Genomic DNA, 26,780 nt, shown 5'->3' on the forward strand with positions numbered 1-26,780 from the left:
TTATGACAACCACAGACAATTTACAGGACAGAGGGGTCTGTGAAAGGAAGAGGGAGGTACACTAGATTTATAGTATGGATTCATTATAGTGAGCTTAGTGTTGCCCATGAAACCTGGAATTGAGTTCATGTCACCAATGCTGGATTTAAAAACTGATCTGACCAAAACAGATGTTGCAGATTTCTTAAACCTCTCCAAAGTCATGGTCTGAAAAGTGACCAAAAGAAAAAACACAACGTGAGCAGTTCAGAGCTCTCGGGTTAGCATTCTTCATACATTTAGTCACCGCAACATTGGTTACATTCAGGAAACCACAGCACCTCACTGAATTGTGATGGTTTTGTTTGTTGCAAGTTCACATTACCAAAAGGAAAATAGATACAGCCATTTTTTGAAGTTGATAAGTTTATTAGAATTAAATCAGCACTAATTTGTGGGCTGCTAAACCACTAGTGCTCAGCTATCAAAACGTGCCTTAGTTCCAGAATGTTAAAAGGCTGTTGCACAGTAGTGTGTACAGGTCCACATTTGATACCAGTAGGATACAGTGATGAAAACTACAGATTGAAATTATGTTGCAATTATTGCAAGGTACCAGTCACTGAATGAATCCTGCATTGTACTTAGAACTAGACCACTTATTGAAGTTAGTGAAAATGAAATCACGCACCTGGAAAACAATGAAATTTCATTATCACTACCAGTTTTTAAAAAATCATTCTCACCCTTTTACATTCTAAAACTTGTCACATTAGGCATTTTATCTCAAGCTAGCTGGCAGCAACATCTGAAGATGCTATTAACATTTCCAGTGTGCAATACTGTACTTGAAGCATACTTTATATCAAATTGTTATAAGAATTAGTTCCACCATACGCATTTGTAAAGTTGTCAAATTAATACTTCAATACATAAAAGATACTGTTGGTTAATTGCCACTTGTGTAATGCAACACTAAGGGGGTCGGTAATTAAAACGCTGTATACACTTACCCTTACAGAACAAATACAAACTGGAATTAATTGATACCTCCCGCTATTTTTATTTGTCAAATTACAGATTTTTTTTTGTAATACAGACTAGTGCTCCTCACACACGCAAGCTCGGTCTTTCACTGCCAACAGTCATAGCAGACTGAACAAGCTCCACAAATCAGAGCAGTGTAAGATTGTAATTACCGACATTAGTGACATCACATCACTTTCAAGGACATCAAAATTTACAAGTTATTGAAAACATCTGAACAGAATAGTGCATTACACTAGAAACCAAAGGAAAACTCCATGCTTTCTGAACACAAAGAGGAAGAGCAAAATAGGCATATTGGAAGGTGCTGTATGGACATAATGGTCTACTGATTGAGTACATGGTAAAGAAAACTTACATTACAAATACAGAAATCCTTTTCAAAATTCATAATTGAGATTTGGTCAGAACCACGAGCATTTAACCGCTGATTCCCATGTTAAATTAATATTTGTTACATTTATTGGATGGTTTGTGTACTATATGAGTAGTTCTTTAGGAAGATTTTTCACAAAAAGACACCTAATCTATTTTTTTTAAATCTTTTCTCTCCAGAATATTATACAAGATTGCAGAGTCTGAAAATGAAGGAATCGCCCAGAAAAAGTTGGGTCAAAATAACTGGTACATGCGTCCGCCACCGGAATTAGAAGGGAAGAGCAAAAGGTTCATATTAAAAAAAGTGATTTAAGACTTAAAATTTATTTTATATGGAAAGTGTTGCGACTTTCCTCCCATCTGATTGGAGTGGTGCGAAGAATCAATGCGACCTGCAGCCGCTCTTGCGGTAAGTGCGAGTGGTAAAGGGGATTCCGGTCGGGATTCTGTGAAGAGACCTGCCAGTTGCCAGTTTAATTACTGCAGCACTGGCTCCGACTCTGCGGACTGGTCTCCTGGAGGTCCACGCCCCTGGTTCGGCCTGAGGTTCCACCTGCATTCTGAGGTTCATTCTTCGGCAGCTTTTTAGCTGTAAAGCGTTTTAAAGACAAAGTCATTATTGCAGAACTCTATACTTAGTCACAAAAATAGATTGCGTGCAAAAGTTTAAGAAACACAAATTTTAGATGAACTTTATTAGTTATTGCCAGTAACTGACAAGCTGTAATGCCAGCTCAGGGAGGAATCGAAGGCCAACAGAGCGGTCTCAGACTTTCAGAACATAAGGTAGACTCATGGCTCTAGGATTTTTGTTATTGTCCTCGAATGTATGAAAGCCTCACTGGCACTCTATAAAGTTAGACTAGTATAGAAGGTACTTAGAACTTCCAATATGCTTAATGTCTCCCCACGACATTAGTTGCAATAATCCCTTTACCGTAAATGTCCCTGGCCCACTTTTTAAATAATGAAGCCCTATAGTCAACTGTGGACAGTGTTGATTATAAACAGCAGGAAACATCAGAAGCATGGCTGAGGGGACAGGAGCAAGGTGGAAAATGTGGAGATTCAACTAAAGGTCAAAGATGTCATGGTGTAGATGCAGCAAAAGATTTATTCTGATCCCTTAAAGAGGAAACTATTCGCTCATGGAATAGATCAAAAACACAAACTCAGTTCTACATTCTGAAAAACATGCCAAATCATTTTCTTGGCATTATGAAGACTTGCCAATATTACATGTTTGTGGAGTGTATTATGTCCTAGCAAAGGATGCAGTTTGAGCATGAGCCTCAGCTGGTCTATTCACAAAAAAACTTCGAGGAGAGTTATTTTGATTGAATATTCATTGTCTGATCGCTCCAGCTGAGGAAGAGTCAGAAATTATGTGCTGTTTTAAAACCTCCGAGTAACAGAGGCCAAGTGGAATTAACATTGCTTGGTTTTAAGATTTGGGTTCTGAAGGCTATGTTCAGAAAATTCTTCTGTTAGGGAGCATTCATTCTGCATGCTTGAATAAGTGGGAATTTTATCCACTTCATAGTTCTGGACAAAAAACAGCCAAAATGAATAAAACAATAACCCTTAAATTTCAAATTAACCCAATGCCTAATTGGTTTATAAGGACATCAGTACATCTTGGTTATTTCAATTCACTCTCTGCCTATACCAGGTTACTACTCTGCAACTAAACCACATTCTTGGAAGAGGTGTAAAAAAGAACAGCAAGTGGGTTGTAGAAGCAGCAAGTGTCAGCATTAATCAAAAGATATATAACACCAACGACAGATATTGGCAAAGCGATAGCAGTGAGACACTGGGGTCAAGAGCAAATGACTAAGTTCAATTCCAGTGGTTTTGGTGGAAACCAAAATGACACTAAGATAGACAACTGTATGTTTACAGATAATTAAATACAGAACAGCATGAAGGCCAGGATGAGGCACAGTTCCACCCAGCCCAGGGTCACTTGGGGTGAGGAGCAGGTTGCGGACCAACTCTCCTGGGCCACACTTGCAGGCTGAACCAAGGCCCCAGGTCTGCAGCTAGACCCAGGCGTCTTGAATGGAAGCATTGACAAAAGGGATGGACAGTGGCAGCGCCTGGAGGAGTGTCAAATGGGGAACAGGAGGTATGGGACCCACATATCCCAAGGCTCATGGCTCTAGCTCAGACATGGCACCCACAGTGGTGGTAATGACCCATAACTGAGACCCCAGAGCCTGTTTGAGAGATTCTGGTTGATGTCACGCAGCAACTGGAGGAAGAATAAGAGATAAAGATGAACTCTGTTGCAGTAAGATCTTGCATTACAGTCAGTGTTTTGAGATTGTGTAGTGTGATGAATGAAAAAGCCATTTAATTTTTATTTAACAACAAATCTAAAATCTATTTGCATAGAAACAATTCGAAACAATTCAAAACACTTGCAGAAACAAATGAAACAAAGCACATCTACAAAACCCATTATTTCGTGACCACAACAAGATCCCAAAGTACTTACAGTCAATGGAGTACTTTTGAAGTGCAGTTACTACTATAAATGTGGGAAGGATACAAGAGGATCAAAAGGAAATATCCAGCCCCTCAAGCATGCCCTATCCTTGACAGTCATGAGCCCTCAACGCAACAATATTTCAAAAATCTATCTCAGACTTTGGCGATGGAGCCTCCAGAGGTTGAGGTAGAAAATTCCACATTGACTATGCACTGGGAGGAGAAATTAATTTTAAAATGAGTTGCAAGAATGTCTCCTAGTCAGTGATCCCAAGTAGAAATATTTTCCAAACATCAACCCTGTCAAGCACCCTCAGGACTTTGTTTCAACAAAATCACTAAATTCTAATAAAGGTTGTTCGGCCATCAATCGCAGGAATCAGCCCAATTTCTTTTGGAATGCTTCCACAGCCAATATATCTTTTTGTAAATACTGGAACCTCAAACTGTATAGAGTAACTAAAGGCATGATCTCATCAACACTCCTGTACAGTTGTAACAAGACTCCCCTATTTATAAAATCCACCCTCCTCGCAACAGGTCAAAAAAAAGGTAGTCATTTAGAATGGCTCCCACAAACAACACTATGATGCAAAGCAGGTAATCGGATTTGAGGGAGGTTCAAATATAAATATCCATCACTGGGGATAACAGCTTAAAAATTAACTCTAGGAAATACGGATGTTTACCTCAAAAAAAAGGGTACATGGGCTTCTTGGTTTACAGCCTCACCTGAAAGATGGAGCAGTGGCTTCGTACTGTAGGGGAGCAGATTTTGCTCTGTGCTCAATTCTCAAGAACAGAGTCCATTTCTGCCTCAATGGAAAGAGTACTACCAACTAAACCATGGCTAACAAAACTGGAAAGAATGTCTACAATTCATTCTCAAATGACAAGCAATTTGTATTTTTCAAATTTAGTATTTCATTGGCTGAAGCATTTTAGATAAAACTATAGATTCTAAAAACAATCAGAATTAAAAACCCATCACTTCCAGATTGCCTATTTAGGAATGGTGATGTATCCTCCATCACCAGAGTATCAACAGAAGAGACATGTTTTAGATGACAAGGTTTATTACATGTTAGCCAATAATACCATTAGGCAAAATTACTATGACTTTAGGGAAATGGTACAGAGACATCTGCCCCCTCTGAAGGCTACAGCAGAAATTCTGATCTCCAAACAAACAGTCAGACAGGGACAGAATGGGTGGAGCCAATCCAAAATGAACATTAACCTCATAAGACTCATTAGCAGAGAACATCCTCCAACCTTCACTACCAGTACCCAAATCCATCATATATCTACGTACATAATTGTGTTTACCAGTTGACTCTTAACTGCCCTCTGAACTATGTTACTGGAGCCACAAAGGCCAGACTAGAATGGCAATTTTTCTTTCTTCAAGGAAATGGGAGCCAGATGGGTTTGCATGACAATCGCTGATAATTTCATGGTCACTATTAGAGATCAGCTTTACATTTCAAATCAAATTCAATTAAATTCCACCAATTGCCACGTAGGATCTGAAGTGAAGGCCAGAACATCTGCCAGGACCTGGGTTTTACTAAATGGCAAGGTCACTGGACAGATGTGTCTTGGGTTGCTTTCCATACATCACAATGTACAACTGCAGATTTCACAATGAGCTACAGCATTTTCAATCCCTTTGGAAATTTCTGGTTATCATACTGTTGACTTCGTCCTCCCTGTACACCCAATGTCAAATGTCCTTGTGCATCCTTTCCTATACAGCTTTCTAACAGGAAGCTGAAGTAACCAGCCTCCTGTTATATAGTAGTCAGTTGCACAAGATCCTAAATACTATTGGTGCTCAAGGTGCACCTTCTTACTCAACTTGGACATTCTGCCTGGCCAGTGTTCAACAAGACTGGCAATTAGTTGTCAGGTCCTGTCACTTGTTCTTATCAAATTTAGTTCAGCAACTCCTGACTTGCAGGCCTTGTTTGTCAGACCTTTATAACAATTTAAGCCTTTCTACATAATCACAATCGTTCTCCCCGTGTCTGCGTGGGTTTCCTCCGGGTGCTCTGGTTTCCACCCACAGTCCAAAGATGTGCAGGTTAGGTAAATTGGCCATGCTAAATTGCCCGTAGTGTTAGGTAAGGGGTAGATGTAGGGGTATGGGTGGGTTGTGCTTCGGCGGGGCGGTGTGGACTTGTTGGGCCGAAGGGCCTGTTTCCACACTGTAAGTAATCTAATCTAAAGTAATAGATTCTCTTTGGATGTGTCTTAGACTAAGAGGCTCAAATGAAATCCACTGGTTGGTCAATCACGGCTCAATGATGGGCCAGCGTGCTGGCAATTGTCTGTTTTATATCAGTGGTTCTCTTGAAACCTATGGAATCTCTTGCCCTGAGGTAGAGGCCCAAATAAGCCAACTGGTACAAATGGTGTTAGTGACATATGAATTTCCAACTATTAGACTCCCTTGAGCAAGAATGTAACTAGCAGCATTCTTATGCTGAGTGTTATTGTGCATGCCTTTAGTCAGAGTAAGCTGCAGCTTTGCTTCACTAGCACTAAAACTGCTTTGATTAGAGAAGGGACCTTGGCACTGATAAAGCTAAAATTCAGTTGGATACCCATGAACAAACAGGTGCTATGAGCCCTGGATCATCAGCTTTTCCTGTGCTATACTACTGTATGTGTAATCTTTGCTGAATCTGTGTGCTCTCTCTCGAGTTTGATTGGGACAGTGCTCTCAAGAGTCACCTCCATTAAATCCATTCTTGGGTTCTGTCTGGTCCCTCTGACAGAAGACTTGGAAGCAGTTTTTTAATTTCTCCTCAAAGTGCTGATTCTTACAACTACTTAAAATAATTTAATAGTTTTTAAATCTCATTAAGCTTGCATTCACTGTCGATTTAAATCGACAATGAAACTGTTCTATAGGGTCCCCCAAATAATTTGAAACACTAAATTGTATCTAGCTGTTCTCTACTAGCTCACTGCTTTTTAAAGTCTGTAATAGTCTTAGCATTGCTTTACATGGTTTCTCTGCATTTTACATTGTCTTCTTAAAAAAGCACTTCCTGAAAAGATGGCAAGAAGTACAACTGAACTTAGACCCTTGTAATTAAACCAGACGAAGGCAGCTGGTAAAGGCGAAGTCAGCTCTGAAAGCAAAAGACCACTCAGATTGCAAAAAGATAAGTGGAGTGTGCGGAGTTAATGTCAGTGGCCCCTTCAGAACCATTACTGCATAACATCATCCAGAGATCTACTTTTAAATGCAAGTTTGAAGTGTATAAAAGGACAAATAAGTAAAACCAGTGTATATAACAGTCACACTTGCTATCTTGAATATAATATGCAACTTTATACATCTGTTGATTCATACAAAAGAGCCAAAATAAAACAATTTGAAGCAAGCTATTTCAGAGAAGACAGCTCACATACAACTAACACAGAAATAAAAGGGATCAGAACGTATTTAAGACAGAACACCTGCCTGTGCTAGAATCAAAGAGCATGCACATACCTATGGCCATAAATATTTCATTCACATTCATTGCAGTCTTTGCTGATGTCTCCATGAACAGCAAGCTGTTGTCTTCTGCATATGCTTGCGCTTCCTGCAAAAAAAAAATAAGAGCCAGAATTTTAAACAACAACACTCAAACGACCCACTCATCTAGATAAAGAGGGCTGCAAGAACATTTTATATTATTGGGAAAAAAGGAACTGAAGAGCACAAATTAGCAATCTTGTACAATTACTTACTTGAAATTCCACAGCTCTCTTATTTGCAAGGTCAGCCTTGTTACCAGCTAATGCAATCACGATGTTTGGGCTAGCTTGTCTCTGCAGTTCTTTTACCCAGTTCTTGGCTCGTGCAAAGGTGTCCTTTAAAATTTAAAAAGGATTAGATTTACTATTGGAGAATTGCAGTTAAACAAAATTCCAACCAAATGTCCAGCACACACCACTCACTGACTTGCTAGCAAGTGGTGTAAGTACTGGCAGTCAGACTGGTCTTTAGTATAGTAGCTTAAAAACTCTCAAACCACACCAGCTACCAACCCTTTCCTTTAGGGAGAGGTAAGCTATCGTCTCCTTAATTACTCATTACATGAAGTTTTGGTGGACAAAGTTGGTTGAATAATTGACTAATTGGACAAAAATGAATTTTTTAGGCATTTTACTTGCTAAAGATAGTCTCAAAAGAAAAATAAATAAATCAAATGGATCTGGTATCATTTCAAGCTTAGGAGCTGACATTAAGAGGAAATTGTACAAAGTAAAACGGTCCTGGACACTCACTTTGTTCAGTAAAGCAAGTTGGGGGGGGGGGGGGGGGGGTAGGATGTCATCACAATCAGATCAATAAAAGTGTGATGCGACACCTTAAAACAATAATCAACTTACACAGTGCCAAGTGCTTTAGTCACAACTAGAAAGTGCTTAGACAATAGGAACCAAGCACAAATGCTAATACTCAAGTACCAAAAAAACTTATTCCAGATTCGGCATGTCAATTTCTAACAGTGAAATAATTTTTTAAAAAAGTTTAGAATACGTTCAGAATGAAGGAAACCATTATTGCCGGTCTACAGATCTAGTTTGTGAACAGTCCCGGACCTGCTTATTTTAACTAGCAAGACAGGTATGTAATGTAGGTTTTAAAACCAGATTTGCAGGAAGTATTAACACAGTTGATGGCAATCCCATCTGTATTTAGGGACTTTTAGTGAGTTGAGAAACTGGTTAATTGAATTAGAGACAGACAAGTTAATTGTGTAGGCGTACATCAAACTGAACATTTGTTCAATGTTTAGTGCGTAGAACAGAACCAGAACATTTTAGGAAATAAAAATGAATTAGACAAGTCAGTTACAAGGTCTCATTAAGATTCCACAATGGTTGAATTAATAACTCAGTTCTCATCAATCACCCATGTGCTATTTGTCTATCAAGTTAGATGTGAAGCATTGCAGAGACAGACATAACACCATCAATTGGTTGAGTGTGTACAGGTACAGACCAGGTGGTCCAGCGGATCTTTTGTTGATCATTCTCATTATATGGTAGATAAGGAGCAAACAGAAGCCTTCAACTATACTAAAATGAACATACAGCCCTAAAATAGGCATTTGGCATCAGATCAGATATCTGAAGTTGAACATTTAAGATTCAGTATACATAATGGGAGTCAGAAAGAAACAGGCAGTTCAGTGGTAGTGGTATAGGAAACTAAATAGGCAGCAATAGGTGTTTACTTACTGTGTTGGTTATGTCGTAGACCACAATAGCAGCTTGTGCTCCTCTGTAGTACATTGGTGCCAAGCTATGATATCTCTCTTGCCCAGCAGTGTCCCAGATCTCAAATTTAACTGTTGTATCATCCAAACAGACTGTCTGTGTTAGAAAGGCAGCTGAAAACAAAAATTGGAAACAGATATGCATTTCAGGCAACAAAAGGAAAGTTAAAAATAGTCTTTCCATCTCTGGTCATAACTAAAGGTCAAAATCTGGTGCTGAGCAGAGTAAAATGTTTGATATGTCCCTAAACCCATTTTAAAAACCAAACCAACCAATCCTTGTACATTCTTGGCTCCTTAATGAGCAGACCAAATTTCCTGGTAGATCCCCAAATGCTTGTACACAATTTTATCCAAATCATCCAAAGCTCTCGAATTCCTTCATTGAACCTGCCACCACCTCACTTCCAGGCAGTGCATTCCGAGCTGAAAAAGGTGTTGCTGGAAAAGCACAGGTCAGGCAGCATCCAAGGAGCAGGAGAATCGATGTTTCAGGCATGAGCCCTTCTTCAGGAATTCATGCCCGAAACGTAGATTCTCCTGCTCCTTGGATACTGCCTGACCTGCTGCGCTTTTCCAGCAACACATTTTCAGCTCTGATCTCCAGCATCTGCAGTTCTCACTTTCTCCTAGTGCGCTCCAAGTCCTAACTAGCTGAAGGTTTTTCCTCACTTCACCACTGCAGGTCACTTGAAATCCATACAATCTTGCTCCTGTTTCTTTCCCAAGTGGGAATAGTTTCTTCCTATCTACCCTACTCAGCCCATTCAGATTATGAAATCCTCGAACAGACTTAGCTACTTTGGGGAAAGTAGTCCAACTTGGTCAATCTGTCCTCAAATTGTCCTTTTCATGCCTGGAGCCATCTTGTAAATTGTTTCTGTACTCAAATGCTTTCCACAGCCTTCTAATCGGTTACTCAAAACTGTGCGCTGTACTCCAACTGAGGTTTCCAACAAGCACCTTTTACAAGTTTAGCATCACCTCTGTGAAGCTCAAATCCTCCAACATGACATCAACTCCTGTACTCTTACAGTCAAAATTAATAACAGGATACTATATGGCTTACTTCTCTTTACCTCTCCTGCCATTTTCAAAGGTCCAGACCCTTCAGAATTTTACCCTCTCTAACACTGCCTTTCCAAGTTCTTTCTGCAAAACACATCCCTTTCCTCTTCTTTGCATTAACTTGTGTCACTTGTGCTCACTGCACCAATCGGACTTTGAGTTCTCCGTTGTCGTTCTCCATTTAGTTCGTCCGCGTGTTGTCATCTGCACAAGCCTCCTACTGCATCATAATACAAGATTTTACAGAATTAAATCCAATGACCTGAGCCTCAGCATGCTTTAAGAGCACATGCTGCTTGAAAGTTACTGACACCTAGGATCTGAAGAAATAGTCTAGCTGAAAATAGTCCATATGAAAGCATCCCAACTCATATGTTTAGGGTGTGCACAGCATGCAGAGAAATAAAGCAGCAAGAATTGTGAATTATGATTAACTCAATCTTGACCAAAAAGGGAGGCAAAACAAAAACTAGAATCCTGGCAGCTGTACAGGAAAAGCTAAAGCAAAGTTGGCAATCAAAAAGGAAATAAGCCAGTTAATGCATGTTTTGTTGAGTTAGTGACTGACAGTTACCTTGATACAGCCATACTCAACCAAGTCATTCAATTATGGATCCAAGCTCTACTTTTACTTCGTAAGAGTAGGTCAAGTTTTGCACCATCTAGATTAGAGCGGTGCTGAAAAAACAGGTCAGGCAGCATCCAAGGAGCAGGAAAATCTACATTTCGGGCAAAAGCCCTTCATCAGGAAACTTTTTGCACCTAATCTAGTAGGTACATCCACACACAATCAAATTTTTTTTGTACACTTAAATTCCTCTCTATCTAAACTCTATGGCAGTCCCAGTCTTTGTTTGGAAAGTTAAAAATCCCCTACCATATTCTTCAAGAACTGAAATCTCCTTATAAATTTGTTTCTGAATTTCCCTCTGACTACTGGGGGGTCTTAATAAAATTCCAACAAGATGATCACCCCTTCTTTATTTCTCAGTTCTGCCCAAATAACTTCCTGGGATGTATTCCCAGGAATATCCACCTGGAGTACAGCTGTAATGCTGTCATTGATAGAAATGATTTGGATGTGAGCTAAAGAGGTCTAGTTAGTAAGTTTGCAGATAACACCAAAATTGGAGGTGTAGTGGACAGCGAGGGAGGTTACCTCTGATTACAATGGGATCTTGATTAGATGAGCCAATGGGCTGAGAAGTGGCAGATGGAGTTTAATTTAGATAAATGCAAGATGCTGCATTTTGGGAAAGCAAATTTTAGCAGGACTTATACACTTAATGGTAAGGTCCAAGGGAGCATTGCTGAATAAAGACCTTGAAGTGCAGGTTCATAGCACCCCAAAGTAGAGTCACAGGTAGATAGGATAGTGATATGCTTTCCTTTATTGGTCAGAGTACTGAATGTAGGGGTTGGGAGGTCATGTTGCAACTGTACAGGATGTTGATTAGGCCACTTTTGGAATATTGCGTGCAATTCTGGTCTCCTTCCTAACAAAAGGATGTTGTGAAACTTGAAAGGGTTCATAAAAGATTGACAAGGATGTTGCCAGGATTGGAGGATTTGAGCTACAGAGACAGAGACACTGAATATACTGGGGCTGTTCTCCCTGGAGCAGAGATTCATGAGTGGCATGGATAGGGTAAACAGGCAAAGTCTTTTGCCTGGGGTTGGGGAGTCCAGAACTAGAGGGCATAGCTTTTGGGAAAGATATAAAAGAGACAATAAACAATAGGTGCAGGAGTAGGCCATTCTGCCCTTCGAGCCTGCACCACCATTCAATATGATCATGGCTGATCATCCTTAATCAGTATCCTGTTCCTGCCTTATCTCCGTAACCCTTGATTCCACTATCCAGGAGAGCTCTATCCAGCTCTTTCTTAAATGAATCCAGAGACTGGGCTTCCACTGCCCTCTGGGATAGAGCATTCCACATAGCCACCACTCTCTGGGTGAAGAAGTTTCTCCTCATCTGTCCTAAGTGGTCTACCCCACATTTTTAAGCTGTGCGTCCTCTGGTTCGGCACTCACCCATCAGCGGAAACATGTTGCCTGCCTCCAGAGTGTCCAATCCTTTAATAATCTTATATGTCTCAATCAGATCCCCTCTCAGTCTTCTAAACTCAAAAGGTATACATGTCCAGTCGCTCAGCGTAAGATAGTCCCGCCATTCCAGGAATTGACCGTGAACCTACACTGCACTCCCTCAATAGCCAGAATGTTTTTCCTCAAATTTGGAGACCAGAACTGCACACAGTTTTCCAGGTGTGGTCTCACCAGGGCCCTGTACAGTTGCAGAAGAACCTCTTTGCTCCTATACTCAATCCCTCTTGTTAGAAGGCTAATAGCATGCGGGCCTTCATCACTACCTGCTGTACCTGCATGCTTACCTTCATTGACTGGTGTACAAGAACACCCAGATCTCTCTACTGCCCCTTCACTTAAATGGATTCTGTTTAGGTAACAATCTGCCTTCCTGTTCTTGCCAAAGTGGATAACCATACATTTATCCACATTAAACTGCATCTGACCACTCACCTAATTTGTCCAGGTCACCCTGTCATCTCCTCACATCCTCATCACATTTCACCCTGCAACCCAGCTTACTATCAGCAAATTTGCTAATGTTATTGCTGATACCATCTTCTATATCATTAACATATTGTAAAAAGCTGCAGTCCTAGTACTGATCCCTGCGGTATCCCACTGGTCACTACTTGCCATTCTGAAATGGAGCAGTTTATCACTACTGTTTCCTATCAGCCAACCAACGTTCAATCCAATCTAGTACTTTGCCCCCAATACCATGCGCCCTAATTTTACTCACTAACCTCCTATGTGGGACTGTATCAAAAGCTTTCTGAAAGTCCAGGTACACTACATCTACTGGATCTCCCTTGTCCATCTTCAGAGTTACATTCTCAAAAAATTCAAGAAGATTAGTCAAGCATGATTTCCCCTTCATAAATCCATGCTGACTCTGATCTATCCTGTTACTACTATCCAGATGTCATAATTTCATCCTTTATAATAGACTCCAGCATCTTTCCCACCATTGAAGTCAGACTAACTGTTCTATAATTTCCTGCTTTCTCTCTCCCACCTTTCTTAAAAAAAGTGGTATAACATTAACCACCCTCCAATCTGCAGAAACTGATCCCAAATCTATCGAACTGTGGAAAATAATCACCAACACATCCACGATTTCTCGAGCCACCTCCTTCAGTACCCTGGGATGTAGACCATCAGGCCCCAGGGACTTATCAACCTTCAGACCTAACAGTCTCTCCAACACCAAATCCTGGCAAATATAAATTCCCTTCAGTTCAGGTCCTTCAGCCACTGATACCTCAGGGAGATTGCTTGTGTCTTCCCCAGTGAACACAGATCTGAAGTACCAATTCAATTCTTCTGCCATTTCTTTGTTCCCTGTAATATATTCCCCTGTTTCTGTCTTCACAGGCCCAATTTTATTCTTAACCATTTTTGTGCCTTTCACATACCTAAAAAACTTTTACTATCCTCCTTTATATTATTGGCCAGTTTACTTTCGTACCTCATTTTTCTCTGCGTATTTCCTTCTGTTGCTCTTTAAAAGCTTCCCAGTCCTCTGTTATACTTTTTCTCTTTTAACTTTATATGTTTCTTAACTTCCCTTGTCAGCCACAGCCACCCATGCCTCCTCCTAGGATCTTTCTTCCCTTTTGGAATTAATTGATCTTGCAACTTCTGCATTGTTACACAAATATCCGACATTGTTCCTCCACACTCATCCCTGCTCAGGTATTGCACCATTGAACTTTGACCAGCTCCTCCCTCATAGCTCCATAGTTCCCTTTATTCAACAGAAATATTGTCACTTCCAATTGTACCCCCACCCTCTCAAATGGCAGACTGAAGCTTATTGTATTATGGTCACTACTTCCTAATGGCTCCTTCACTTCGAGGTCTCTGACCAATTCTGGTTCGTTGCACAATACCAGATCCAGAATTGCCTTCTCCCTGGTCGGCTCCAGCACTAGCTGTTCAAAGAATCCATCTCTGAGACACTCCACAAAGTCTCTTTCTTGAGGTCCAATACCATCCTGATTCTCCCAGTCTACCTGCATGATGAAATCCCCCATAACAACTGTACTAACATCTTTGCAACAGGCCAATTTCAGTTCCTGATTCAACTTACATCCGACATCCAGACTATTGTTTGGGAGCCTGTAGATAACTCCCCAGAGGGTCTTTTTACCCTTAGTATTTCTCAGCTCTATCCACACTGACTCTACATCCCTTGATTCTAGGTCCCCCCACGCAAGGGACTGAACATCATCCCTTACCAACATGGCCACCCCACCCCCACTGCCCAGTCTGTCCTTGCGATAGCACGTGTAGCCTTGAATATTAATTTCCCAGGCCCGGTCCACTTGAAGCCACGTCTCAGTTATCCCCACAATATCATGTTTGCCAATTTCTAAAAGAGCCTCAAGCTCATCCATCTTATGTCTAATGCTTCGTGCATTCGTGTATAGTATTTTTAATTACTGCTCTCACCCTTCCCATCAACTATTTCACTTAACCTTACAGCATGATCCCTTTCTGAGTTTTCTGCCTCATTGATAGTTGTCTCTTGACTCCTTGTTCTAACTTTCCCTTCAATTTCCTTCTTAAACATCTCCCCCGCTACTTAGTTTAAACGTAGCTGTGTTGCAGTAGCAAACCTGCCTGCCAGAACGCTGGTCCCTAACCTATTAAGGTGCAAACCATCTCTTATAGAATTTATGCTTACCACAAAACATACCTGAGTGATCCAAGAATTTAAATCCTTGTTTCCTGCACCAGTTCCCCAGCCATGCATTCAAGTCCATTATCTCCCTGTTTCTAGCTTCACCAGCCCAAGGAACTGGAAGTAAACTGGAGATAACCACCATGGACGTCCTGCTTTTCAGCCTTCTTCCTAGTTCTGAAGTCCCGCTGTAGTATGTTTCTCCTCTTCTTCCCGACATCATTTATGCCGGGATGTACCACCACCTCTGGCTCTTCACCTTCATCCTTGAGGATTTCCTACACTGATGTCTTTAACCCTGGCATCAGGAAGGCAACACACCATCCTTAAGTCCTGTCTGCTGCCACAAAACCCCCAGTCAGTTCCTCTCACTATGGAGTCCCCTATTACCACAGCTCTGTGCGATGTCAGACTCTTCCGCATTGCCTCTGCACCAACTTTTGATTGGCAGAACTGGACGCCTTGCAGACCGGCAGTGTCATCTGTCTCTACTGTTTCCAAAAGATTCAACTTATTCCTGACAGGTACTTCTCCTGGCTCTCTGCCTTCCTCATCGTCTGCTCTCTTCTGGTATGATTGGTGTAATAACCTCGCTGAAGGTCTTGTCCAGAAAGATCTCAATTTCTCAGATGAGCCTAAGGTCCTCGAGTTCTTTCATCTGTGCTGCAAGATGCTCGGTCATAAGGGGCAACTTTTTCACGCAGAGGGTGGTGCATGTATAGAATGAGCTGCCAGAGGAAGTAAAGGCTAGTACAATTGCAACATTTAAAAGGAATCTGGATGGGTATATGAATAGGAAGGGTTTGGAGGGATATGGTCTGGGTGGGAAGAGATTGGGTTGGGATATCTGGTCGGTATGGACAAGTTGGACCAAAGAGTCCATCTCTGACTGACTTTTGGACTTCAGACCATAACCTAGCCTTTTGTACTAAGGTCAGGCAGGTGCTATATTTCAAACAGAATATCAGACTGTCCAGTCGAGTGGAATAGATCCTGCCCATCTGTCCAATGTAGCGTTCGCTGCAGTCCTTGCTGTCCCTTCAAGAACAGATACCCAATAAACAAACAGTCCACCGATTTCTCAACAAACCCAACCAAGCAGACACAATGCACCCAGAAACATTTGCCACATTACCCTACAAAAAAACCATCTGAAATGACTTCCAGACTACTCAGACCCCTTGGCATCATGGTAGCCCACAAACCTGCCAACAGACTAAAAACAGCAATTAATGAACCTAAAAGGGTCTAATAGAAACAACCAGCAAAACAAGTGCCATTTACAAAACAACATGCAAGACTATAACACACACTACATTGGACAGATGGGCAAGAAACTAGCCACCAGGATACACCAACTTGAGACCAAAACACGTGTTCCACTTTCATTAGTACCCTTACATACAGACAAAGGACACCACTTTCACTGGGACAGCAGCTCCATCCTACGAAGAGGTAAACGGAGACATGCACGAGGATTCTTAGAGGCCTGACATTCTAACCAGGACTCCATCAATAAACACATTGATTTGGACCCCATCCCCTGAGAAAAAGAACTGGAAGTGATATCATCCATCCAAAGAAACCGAGACAAATAGAAAATGAGACATAACACCAGTGCTTTCACAGGAGGCTCACTGATGTTACCTAGCATGGTAACAAAACTTCTGAAAACAAACCTTCCAGCTCAGTGAGCCAACTTACATCCAAAAGATCTTTCTCTCTATAAGAGATGGCACCAATGTGGAAGTTAAAATTAAAAAATGAAATGAAAGTCTCCAGTTCTCTCAGACTCCACTTCAAACAAAATATCAGACTGTCCAACCAAGAATGTAAGAGATGACAATGTACCAAGTACAGAAATCCTTCTAGAATCCTGGGTAGCATTTGCTCTTCAATTTAATGCCAAAAACAAATGCTGTTAATTTCTGATTTCACAAACTTGCCTACATCGGCCATACTTCAAAACATGCCCACTTGGCTGTGAAGTGCATGGGGTGCCCAAAGAGTAGAAAAGGCAAAGCATAATACAATCTTATCCCTTTTCCTTTCAAATGTCACTTGACTCTTACTTTGCAGTAATTTCTCCCAAAGTGACTGTACATTAATCTGAAATCAGCCCTCAAAAGAGCTATAATAAGTTGACATTCCTTGCTCTACAGTCTGCAGCCTCAGATGGTTGAAGACCCCATTCTCCAAGGGGCAACGTTTTCAGAAGGTGGTATGTGTATGGAAGGAGCTGCCAGAGGAAGCAGTGGAGGCTGGTACAATTGCAACATTTAAGAGGCATTTGGATAGGTATAATAGGAAGGGTTTGGAGGGATATGGGCTGGGTGATGGCAGGTGGGACTAGACTGGGTTGGGATATCTGGTTGGCATGGACAGGCTGGACCGAAGGGTCTGTTTCCACGCTGTACATCTCTATGATGACGACTGTCTCCATGGTCATCTAGCAGATGAGGACTAACCTTGCATACCAACTGTAGCAAAGGTATCATTTAAAATGGCTTCTCTTCCTGCACCTACATGGTGTTTGGTGGGTATCTGCCAATCCCTTCCATTTCTCATACTGTTCCTCAGCATTTCCTATCTATGATGAGAGAACTGGGTATCAGCATCACCTTTCAACTGCTAACTGTAATCCAGTACTTTCAAAAGATTCATTCATGGATGACAGCACCACTGGCTAGGTCAACAACTATTGCCCAGAGAGAGCAGTTATGGGTAACCACAAACCTGTGGTTATGGAGTCACAGGCAAGCCAGACCAAGTAAAGATGGCAGTTTCCTTCCCTAAAAAGGACATGACTGAATGAGATGTTTTTTTTAAATTAACAATGGATTCATGGTCATTAAAATCTTAATTTCAGATGATTGAATACCAACTCCACCATCTGGCCTGGCAGGATTCAAACCTGGGCTCCCAGGAAATTACCTGGGTCTTTGGATTAACAAGACAGCAATAAAATCACTAGGCCATCACCACTCCTTGTTTATCCAGTAGTGAATCAGGATTTTCTCCTATTAAAACGGAGAAAAATGCTGCCTTTGGTTTTTGTTCCACTCCAAGTTCCATCCACATTACTGACTTCATCCTTCACCCTGACAACAGTAAGATTAAGCTTGTCTATTTGCAACTTTGTCATAGTGGACACATTGGTGCCTTCTCAAAGCGTCATAATTTTGTCGACATCACCTTACATAGTTCATGAAAACTCTTATTGATGCTTCATTGTCTTAACAGTTCTTCCGTATTCCTGATCTTGCATACTGTACCGTACGCTAACTTGAAGTCAAATTGCTGCCAGTATCTTAGTTCACACCAACTTTTGTTTACCCATGTTTAAAACTATATAAAAAAGATCCATCATGCAAAATCAAAATTTCATCCTAAATTTTCAAATTCCTTCATTGCTTGCCCCTCACCATTTCTAACCTCTCCAACCTGTCTATGCTTCACCTGCTATGATTTCAAGCATAGTATTCATTGTTTCACTGTTGGTCTGCCTTTGGTTGGGTGGTTCCCAAACTCTGGGATAACCGTTTTATATTTTTCAGTTCTTTACCTCACTTTCCTCAAACTGATTCTTAAAACCTGCAGAGACCAAACCTTTGGCCTTCTGATCTAATACCATTTATGGCTGGGTTGTCTTAGTTCTAGAATACCCACGTGGATAAAACGGGGACATTTGCTTGTGTTATAGACAAGATTTAAGAGAGGTGCAGTATAAAATCTAATTTAAGCGGCCTATTACCTTGACTGTTTATGCAGAAATTTTAAAAAATCACTTTACAAATTCAAAACTGATGTTTACCAATCCAATTTTGCTCGATGCAAGAGACTACATAAACAGAATATATAACATTAGAAAACTATTCTACCTAGCCATTACTCCAGATAGCCTTCAGGGCATGTTTCTTTCTGGTTCTCAGTTAAATCTACGGCGTCAAATGCATATTTACAATTTACACAAAAACTGAAAATGTGTTGCTGGAAAAGCGCAGGTTAGGCAGCATCCAAGGAGCAGGAGAATAGACGTTTTGGGCATGAGCCCTTCTTCAGCCTTCTCCTGCTCCTGCCTGACCTGCTGCGCTTTTCCAGCAACACATTTTCAGCTCTGATCTCCAGCATCTGCAGTCCTCACTTTCTCCTAGAAGAATTTACACAAAAATACAAGTTTGCATTCATTATCTTTGGTTAAGTTTTGATTTAGAATTATGGATAGTCTTCTTGTTACAGCTAGAGATTGAGGAACTCCTGGCAAATTGAGGCTGTTTCACATTACAAATGCAAAAGAAAGCAACCAACAATTCCAATTTACAACCTTCCTCCATAGAAGGAGTTTAACGAATTGAAGTTAATCTTGCATTTACACTTTATAGCCCTCAACCACAAAAGGTTAAATTAAGCAGTTCTGATATCAAACAAAATCAGTCATACAGCACAGGGACAGACCCTTCAAGGCAACTCAACACCGACCAGACATCCCAATCTGACCTAGTCTTATTTACTAGCATTTGGCCCAAATCCATCTAAACTCTCCCTATTCATGTTCCCATCCAGATGCCTTTTAAGTGTTATTTGTACCAGCCTGCTCCACTTCCTCTGGCAGTTTGTTCCACACACCCCCAACCCTCTGCTTAAAAGTTACTCCTCCGGTCTCAATCTTTCTCTTTTCATCTTAAAGCTATGCCATCTAATAATTTGGACTCCCCAGAGGATACTCTGGGGAAAAGGCCTTGGCTATTCAATCTATCTACACTATTCACGAGTTTATAAAACTCTATAAAGTCACCTCTGCCTTGGATCGCCCAGGGAGTAAAGTCCAGCCTATTCAGGCCCTCCTTATAATTCAAGCCCTCCAATCCCAGCAATATCCTGAGAAATCTTTTCTGCATCCTCTCAAGTTTAACAGCTTCCTTCCAGTAGAAAAGGTGACCAGAATTGTACACAATATTCTAAAAGTGGCTTCACCAATGTCCTGTACAGACACAGCATGACATCCCAACTCCTGTACTCAGCGTTCTGACCGATGAAGGCAAGTGGGCCAAATGCCTTCTTAAATCACTGTCTACCTGCAAATCCACTTTCAAGGAACTTTGCACCTGCATGCCATGGTCTTTGTTTGGCAATACTCCCTGGGGCCCTACCATTAATTGCATAGGGCCTGCCCTGGTTTGCCTTACCAGAACACAATACTTCACATTTATCCAAGTTAAACTCTCATCTACCATTCAACTCATTGGCCCAAGTGATCAAGATCCCATTGCACTTAGACAATCTGAACAATGCCACTTCCACTTAACTTTTGCTAAAGTTCTGGAGTGGGTCTTGAACCCTCAACCTCAGGTGAGCATACTGTCAACTAAACCATAGCTGACATTAAGAGAGAACAGACAAAGGATGAATTTAATGGCAAATAACTAAACTCTAGTTTACCCTTACTGGCTGATAGAGGGCTTTATAACATGATCATCCAAATTACATTTGTTTCCCCAAGGTAAAGACTGCTTCATAAAGCAGAAAACACTAACAAATAAACAATTACTGTTTTACCTGGAGATGTGTTCTTGGCCCATAACATGAGAAGTGAAGAATTGGTGCAGGCCCTGTGCCTCCACAGGAAGAGCCCATAGGAGCAAGCAATTGAGTGCTGTGTATCATGGAACAGAGAACCAGAATGTTGAAGGAACAGTTTCTTCAGAAGGGAGGATGCTGGAAAGGTTAGCTAGATTATGGTATGGTGCTAGAGGCAGACAACATCCCTTGAATTTAGAGAAGAGTAAAAAGGTACAAAGGTCAAGGGATACCTTAAGGTTCTAACTAGGATGATGAATCACGTGAGCCCTATAACCACACTGGAGTGGATTTCTTGACGGAGGAGAAACATTATAGAAAGTGGCATTAACATGCATGCAAGAGAGACAATTGCACTAAAGGCTAGAAAATGGGATAGAGATGCAATCAAAACAGTTGAAGTTAGTAAAATATTAGGAATTGCACCCTGGATGACTGTGTGGAATTTGCACGTTCTCTGCATGTTTGCTCCAGGTGCTCCTGTTTCCTCCCTCAGACCAAAGGTATGCAGGTTAGGTGGTTTGGCAATACTACACTAACCCAGTCCAGTAGGTAGCATCTATAAAAGCATAAAATTGGGTTGATTGAATATTCCCCACTTGTCTGAAATTAAGTCAGCTCCAAACATAGGAGCATTGAAATTAGGAGTGGGAGTAGGCAACTCAACCCTTCGAGTACATTCTGCCATTTGACACGAAGGCTCATCTTATCCTGCTTAACTCTACTCTCCTGCCTGCTGCCCTTTTACCCTGCTTTTCAGAAATATATTCTCTCTGATCTCAAAACTCAAGTTCACTGAAAACAAGTAGTTTTACACAATCAAGACAAAGCAGCCCACTTAAAATGGCATGTCTAGAATCATCTACTCATCCCACCATAGTATGCACTACTGTTAAGTGCAATCTACAAGATTCACTACAAAAATTAGGGACTCAGCTCCTTGCAAAACCACTGCCATCTAGGAGGACAAGGGCAGCAGACATATGGGAATATGACTAGCTGCATGTTTCCCTCCAAGCTGATCACCCAGACTTAAATACATGACTGTTCTTTCAGTGTCACGGAATCACAACCCTGGACCCCATCAGCATTAGGATTCTGGGTACACTTGCACTACAGTTGTTCATAAAGGGACCTCACTGTCACATTCCTAAAAGCAACCCAAGAAATGGACAAAATTGAAGCTGGCCCAGAGATTCACGCCCTGTGAATAAAAGAAAATCATGAACTACCATCCCTTTAACCCATCGCCTAGAGTTTGTCATAGTAGGAAATCAACGCGATTGAATGGTAAATGAATGAGAGATAGTTGGCTGGATGGCATCCCTCCAGCATAAAAATTGTTAAGTGACTGATCAAATTAAAAAAGATAAATCCAGAGTAGTTAAGTACACAAACTATACTCTGCTAGACTGGAATCAAATATAATTGCCTGTATTTGCAATTCAGTATGCTGAAGTAAGGGAAAATAGCTAAAAATTGCACTTAAAATTCAGGATCCTAGTTATTTATTTAACTTGCGAACTACTGTGCAGCCAAATCTGTTAGATTAACTAATAGTTAATCTGCTTTATGGTTTTAATTGAGGGAGAAAATGGTCAGAGCATCTCAATACCACCCCAACACTACAGATCACAGCTTTTAACACAAGATAACAAGCAGAAGGGACTTTGATTTAACAATTCATCAGATACAGGACAACTCCCAAAAAAAAAACATCACTACACCAGTTATTCTCAGAAATCAACAGACCACCCAGTAAACTAGGCAACTGTCTAAGTGTGTGCTGCCAAAGACAAACTAATACTTACACGTCCAAAATTAAAGAATATCAATGCTACAATGTGAAATTATAGCTCCTGGAAAAGAATTGGTGTTAGGGCCCAGTCAGCAAGTGATTCATCACCTTTGGTACATTAAGCACCTGAGAAGTTATTTGCTGTAAAATCTTCAGCGCATTAATATCAACACACTTGTAATGTGAAGCATTCCTAATCAGTTGTAAAAACATATGTTAGCTCAAAAGAAATTAAAGACAACCATAAATTGGCACTTGACTGTTAAATGCTCATTCCCATATGATAATGGTAGCAGAGTGGTTAGCACTGCAGTCTCAGTGCCAGGAACCTAGGTTTGATTCCAGTCCTGGGTGCTTGCTCAGACTTTTATGTTGACTTGTGTCTGCATCTGTGTTTCTCCCAAATGCTCTGGTTTCTGCCCAAAGATGTGCAGATTAGCTAGACTGGCCGTGGCAAACGTAGGGTTATGGGAATAGGTGGGATACTCAGTTGTGCAGACTAGATGGACAGAATAGCACTATAGGGATTTTATGATTCAATTACCTCAAATGCAAGATGGTCCTTGGGGTTCTAAAAAAAAATTATGTCCAAATACTTCTGGAAGTTAGTGGTTATTCAGTGGATACAATGAACGCTATATGTGAAACAATTTCACCTTCATACCAATATTAAAACTGGAAGTGCACATTTAGAGTCACACTGGATGGCTAAAGCAAAACTTTCCCCATGGGCAGTTTCACACCACTGACTTGTTACTCCAAACAACAGAAATCCAGAGTCATAAAACCTGGTTTAAGAACATGACAGTCTACTAGACAAAATTTGAATAGTTTACTAAAAGCAGATTCGGAAAGGCAAGGACTGATTAGGAATAGTCAACATGGCTTTGTGCATGGAAAATTGTGTCTCATGAAGAGAGTTTTTCGAAAAAGTAACAAAGAGGATTGATGAGGGCAGAGCAGTGGATATGATCTAAATGGACTCCAGTAAGGCGTTCAACAAGGTCATCCATGGGAGACTGGTTAGATCTCATTGAATACAGGGAGGACTAGCCATTTGGATACAGAACTGGCTCAAAAGGTAGAAGACATGGTGGTGGAGGAGGAGGGTTGTTTTTCAGACTGGAGGCTTGTTACCAGTAGAGCACCACAAGGATTGGTGCTGGATCCACTACTTTTAGTCATTTATATTTGGATTTGAGCCTATGGAGGTATAGATAGTAAGTTTGCAGATGACATTAAAATTGGAGGTGTAGTGGACAGCAAGGGTTACCTTAGATTAAAACAGATGGGCCAATGGGCTGAGTGGCAGACGAAGTTTAATTTAGATAAATGAGAGGGGCTGCGTTTTGGGAAAGCAAATCTTAGCAGGACTTATACACTTCATGGTAAGGTCCATGGGAGTGTTGCTGAACAAACAGACCTTGGAGTGCAGGTCCTTGAAAGTGGAGTCCCAGGTAGATAGGATCGTGAAGGCGGCATTTGGTATGCTTTCCTTTATTGGTCAGAGTATGGAGTACAGGAGTTGGGAAGTCATGTTGCGGCTGTACAGGACATTGGTTAGGCCAGTGTTGGAATATTGCATTCAATTCTGGTCTCTTTCCAAAAGAAAGGATGCTTTGAAACTTGAAAGGGGTTCAGAAAAGATTTACAAGGAAGTTGCCAGAGTTGGAGGATTTGAGCTATAGGGAGGGGTTGAATAGGCTGGGATGTTTTCCTTGGAGTGAAGGCTGAAGGGTGGTCTCAGGTTTATAAAATCATGAGGAGCATAGATAGGATAAATAGACTAAGGTTTTTCCCCCATGGGGTGGGGGAATTCAGAGCTAAAGGGCATAGATTTAGGGTGAGAGCAAAAATATAAAAAGGGACCAATGGGCAGTCTTTTCACGCAGAGGGTGGTGCATGTATGGAATGACTGCCAGAGGAAGTGGGGTGGGGTGGGGGGAGGGGGGGGGGGGGGGTGGGGGCTGGTACAATTACAACATTTAAGAGGCATCTGGATATAAAACAGGAAAGATTTAGACAGATGGGCCAAGTTCTGGCAAATGGGACGAGATTAGGTTGGGATATCTGGGTGACATGGAGAAGTTAGGCCAAAAGGGTCTGTTGCTGTGCTGTACATCTCCACAACTCTAGGGCCTTGCAGTAATGTTCACTCACCTCCAATTGTGCTTTCCTGGAATTCATGAAACTGCCCTTTCACAAAGCGCAACACAAGGCTGGATTTCCCGACTGCTGACTCGCCCAGGAGAACCAACTTAAACTGACAGATTTTGTTTCCAGTGGCTGGTCCATTGGATCGAGCCGCGCCTGCCCGACTCGCCATGGCCTAAAGTGCAGAGACCCAGAACCTTTCCAAGTTGCAACAGCAGGAGCAGTGTCAAACAAGCAACTCTCACCAAGTTCAGAACTGTAAAAGACATACAAAAACAGGTTAAGCTTTCATCATAGGAAAAGTGTCAGCTATATTTCCACCATCTCAAATTGTAATATCACAGCATGAAGCCAGACATGTCCAAACCAAATGTTAGCCACTCATTTAAAATGCATTGAGGATGAAGATCTGAATGTAAAACAGTCATGAAGGGAGGAACAAAAGTACTGTTTCAATTCCAAAGTGTCATATTAGATTCATAACACAAACTGTTTCTCTCTCCATATATGCTACAAGACTAGAATTTCTCCAACATTTTTATTACTTGCTATTTGTCATTTCAAAGATTAGCTCTCCACCATGCTTCAAACTAATTGAGATGTTGAGAGATTATAGCATGCTCATAAATGCAAGCTATTTTGATTAGTATACTCTGGGATAATTTCAATCTGACTGAAACTGATTTATAGGCTGTTGATAGTGCCATGCGACAAGATGTAAGCTCTTCAGTTCATTCAAGATTCTACTTTCCAAACAATTCTTATATTAAAAACAGTGGTCAGAGTTGGTAAACAAATCCAACAACTGCTCCAATTAACACTAGATCACCAGGGACATTATTCTTTGGACTGGACTTGGGTCATTATTCACGATAGCAGAAATCTGTTGAGAAATGACAACCATTTGGAGAGCATAACAAAAGCATAGCCACAATAATGTAACATGCCATCTATAAGAGGCTCACGCAAGGCAAGGAGTGTACATTGAAATAAAATGCAACTGGGTGCAGGGGAAACTAATATAGGCAAACATTGGTATGGAATTTTGTTTAGGAAACAGGAGAAGGGTATTGCAAGAGGATGGGGCTTTTAAGAAAAAAAGCGGAAAAAGGATAACCGAGCACCTAAAGCAGGTGTGGTCATTCACACAGACTTGAGAAGTAGCGTGTTTGCAAGCCTAAATGTTACCTACATTAAACTGAAATTAAGCTTTATAATCCAGAGATAAATCTTCAAAGACCTCAAAAAGACTACATACCACGTCTGTGTCATGGTTAATACAGGCATAATTAGAATGATCTAACAGCCACAAAGTGTCAAACCCATTGGTTAGACTCCCAATTTATCAAAACAAAAAATGATTAAGCACTGACTGTACAGGGCAGAAGCCTTACATAATCAACAAATAACCATTTTCTCTTCAATCAACCCAAACAAGATTTCTTTGCACTCAATGCAGGTCACAGCAAAAGGCAAAAGAAGCCTTTTGACTAATTTATAGCTCTCCGAACAAAAATAAATAGACCCAAGTCATACAATAAAAACAAAATGGAGAAACTCAGCTGGCCAGGCAGCACATGTACAGTGAGAAAGTCACTTCAGAACTGAACAGGGCTGTAAAGGAAATTGAGAGACAGTGGGGGTAAGATAAAGCAGAGACTGTTACTGGGAGTTGTGTTACAGTTGAAGAGTAGGTATTAGTGGTTATAGATAGTACTATTAATGCTTATCGCTAAGTAAAAACAAGACAAGACTTTTCCACCCCTCTTCAGTTTCAAGACAGAACAAGTTGGTCTTTTGCCACAAATGCAATCAGACCAGAGTTTCTTCAGCACTTTGCATTTTAGATCTTTAGCATCTGCACTACTTTACTATTACTTATCCAAAATCATGAAAATTGCCCCACTTCACACTGAGAAAAGCACTGAATAGGCTTGCAATGACTGTAGGGTCATAGGTTTTCCTCAAGCTGCTACATACATTATCACAGTTGCACCCAAAAGTCATCGACTAGTCACATCACCATACTGTAAAAGGTAAAAACAATGACTGCAGATGCTGAAAACCAAATACTGGATTAGTGGTGCTGGAAGAGCACAGCAGTTCAGGCAGCATCCAACGAGCAGCGAAATCTACACTGACTTGCTGAAAGATTCGACCAGGTAAAATATTGTGTATAGTTTAAAAGCAACTGTCGGGAGTTGGATTGGTTTTG

The 26,780-nt window shown here is 41.0% G+C and overlaps 1 protein-coding gene across 3 annotated transcripts in view; it reads right to left on the reverse strand.

Annotated features, from left to right (window-relative positions):
* Positions 1-387: 387 nt before the first annotated feature.
* LOC140465762 (ras-related protein Rab-5C) overlaps positions 388-26,780 on the reverse strand; it is a 43,991-nt gene continuing 17,598 nt past the window's right edge. For all 3 annotated transcript variants that reach the window (XM_072561489.1, XM_072561490.1, XM_072561491.1), the window contains 5 exons: positions 24,572-24,821; positions 9,151-9,302; positions 7,651-7,773; positions 7,409-7,502; positions 388-1,993 (listed from right to left, as the gene is read on the reverse strand). In XM_072561489.1, the coding sequence (XP_072417590.1) occupies positions 1,878-1,993; positions 7,409-7,502; positions 7,651-7,773; positions 9,151-9,302; positions 24,572-24,737 (651 nt within the window). In that variant the 5' untranslated portion in view covers positions 24,738-24,821 and the 3' untranslated portion in view covers positions 388-1,877. The remainder of the gene's footprint in view (positions 1,994-7,408; positions 7,503-7,650; positions 7,774-9,150; positions 9,303-24,571; positions 24,822-26,780) is intronic.

The sequence above is a fragment of the Chiloscyllium punctatum genome, chromosome 42 (assembly GCF_047496795.1).
Source record: "Chiloscyllium punctatum isolate Juve2018m chromosome 42, sChiPun1.3, whole genome shotgun sequence".
In the NCBI taxonomy this organism is placed as follows: domain Eukaryota; kingdom Metazoa; phylum Chordata; class Chondrichthyes; order Orectolobiformes; family Hemiscylliidae; genus Chiloscyllium; species Chiloscyllium punctatum.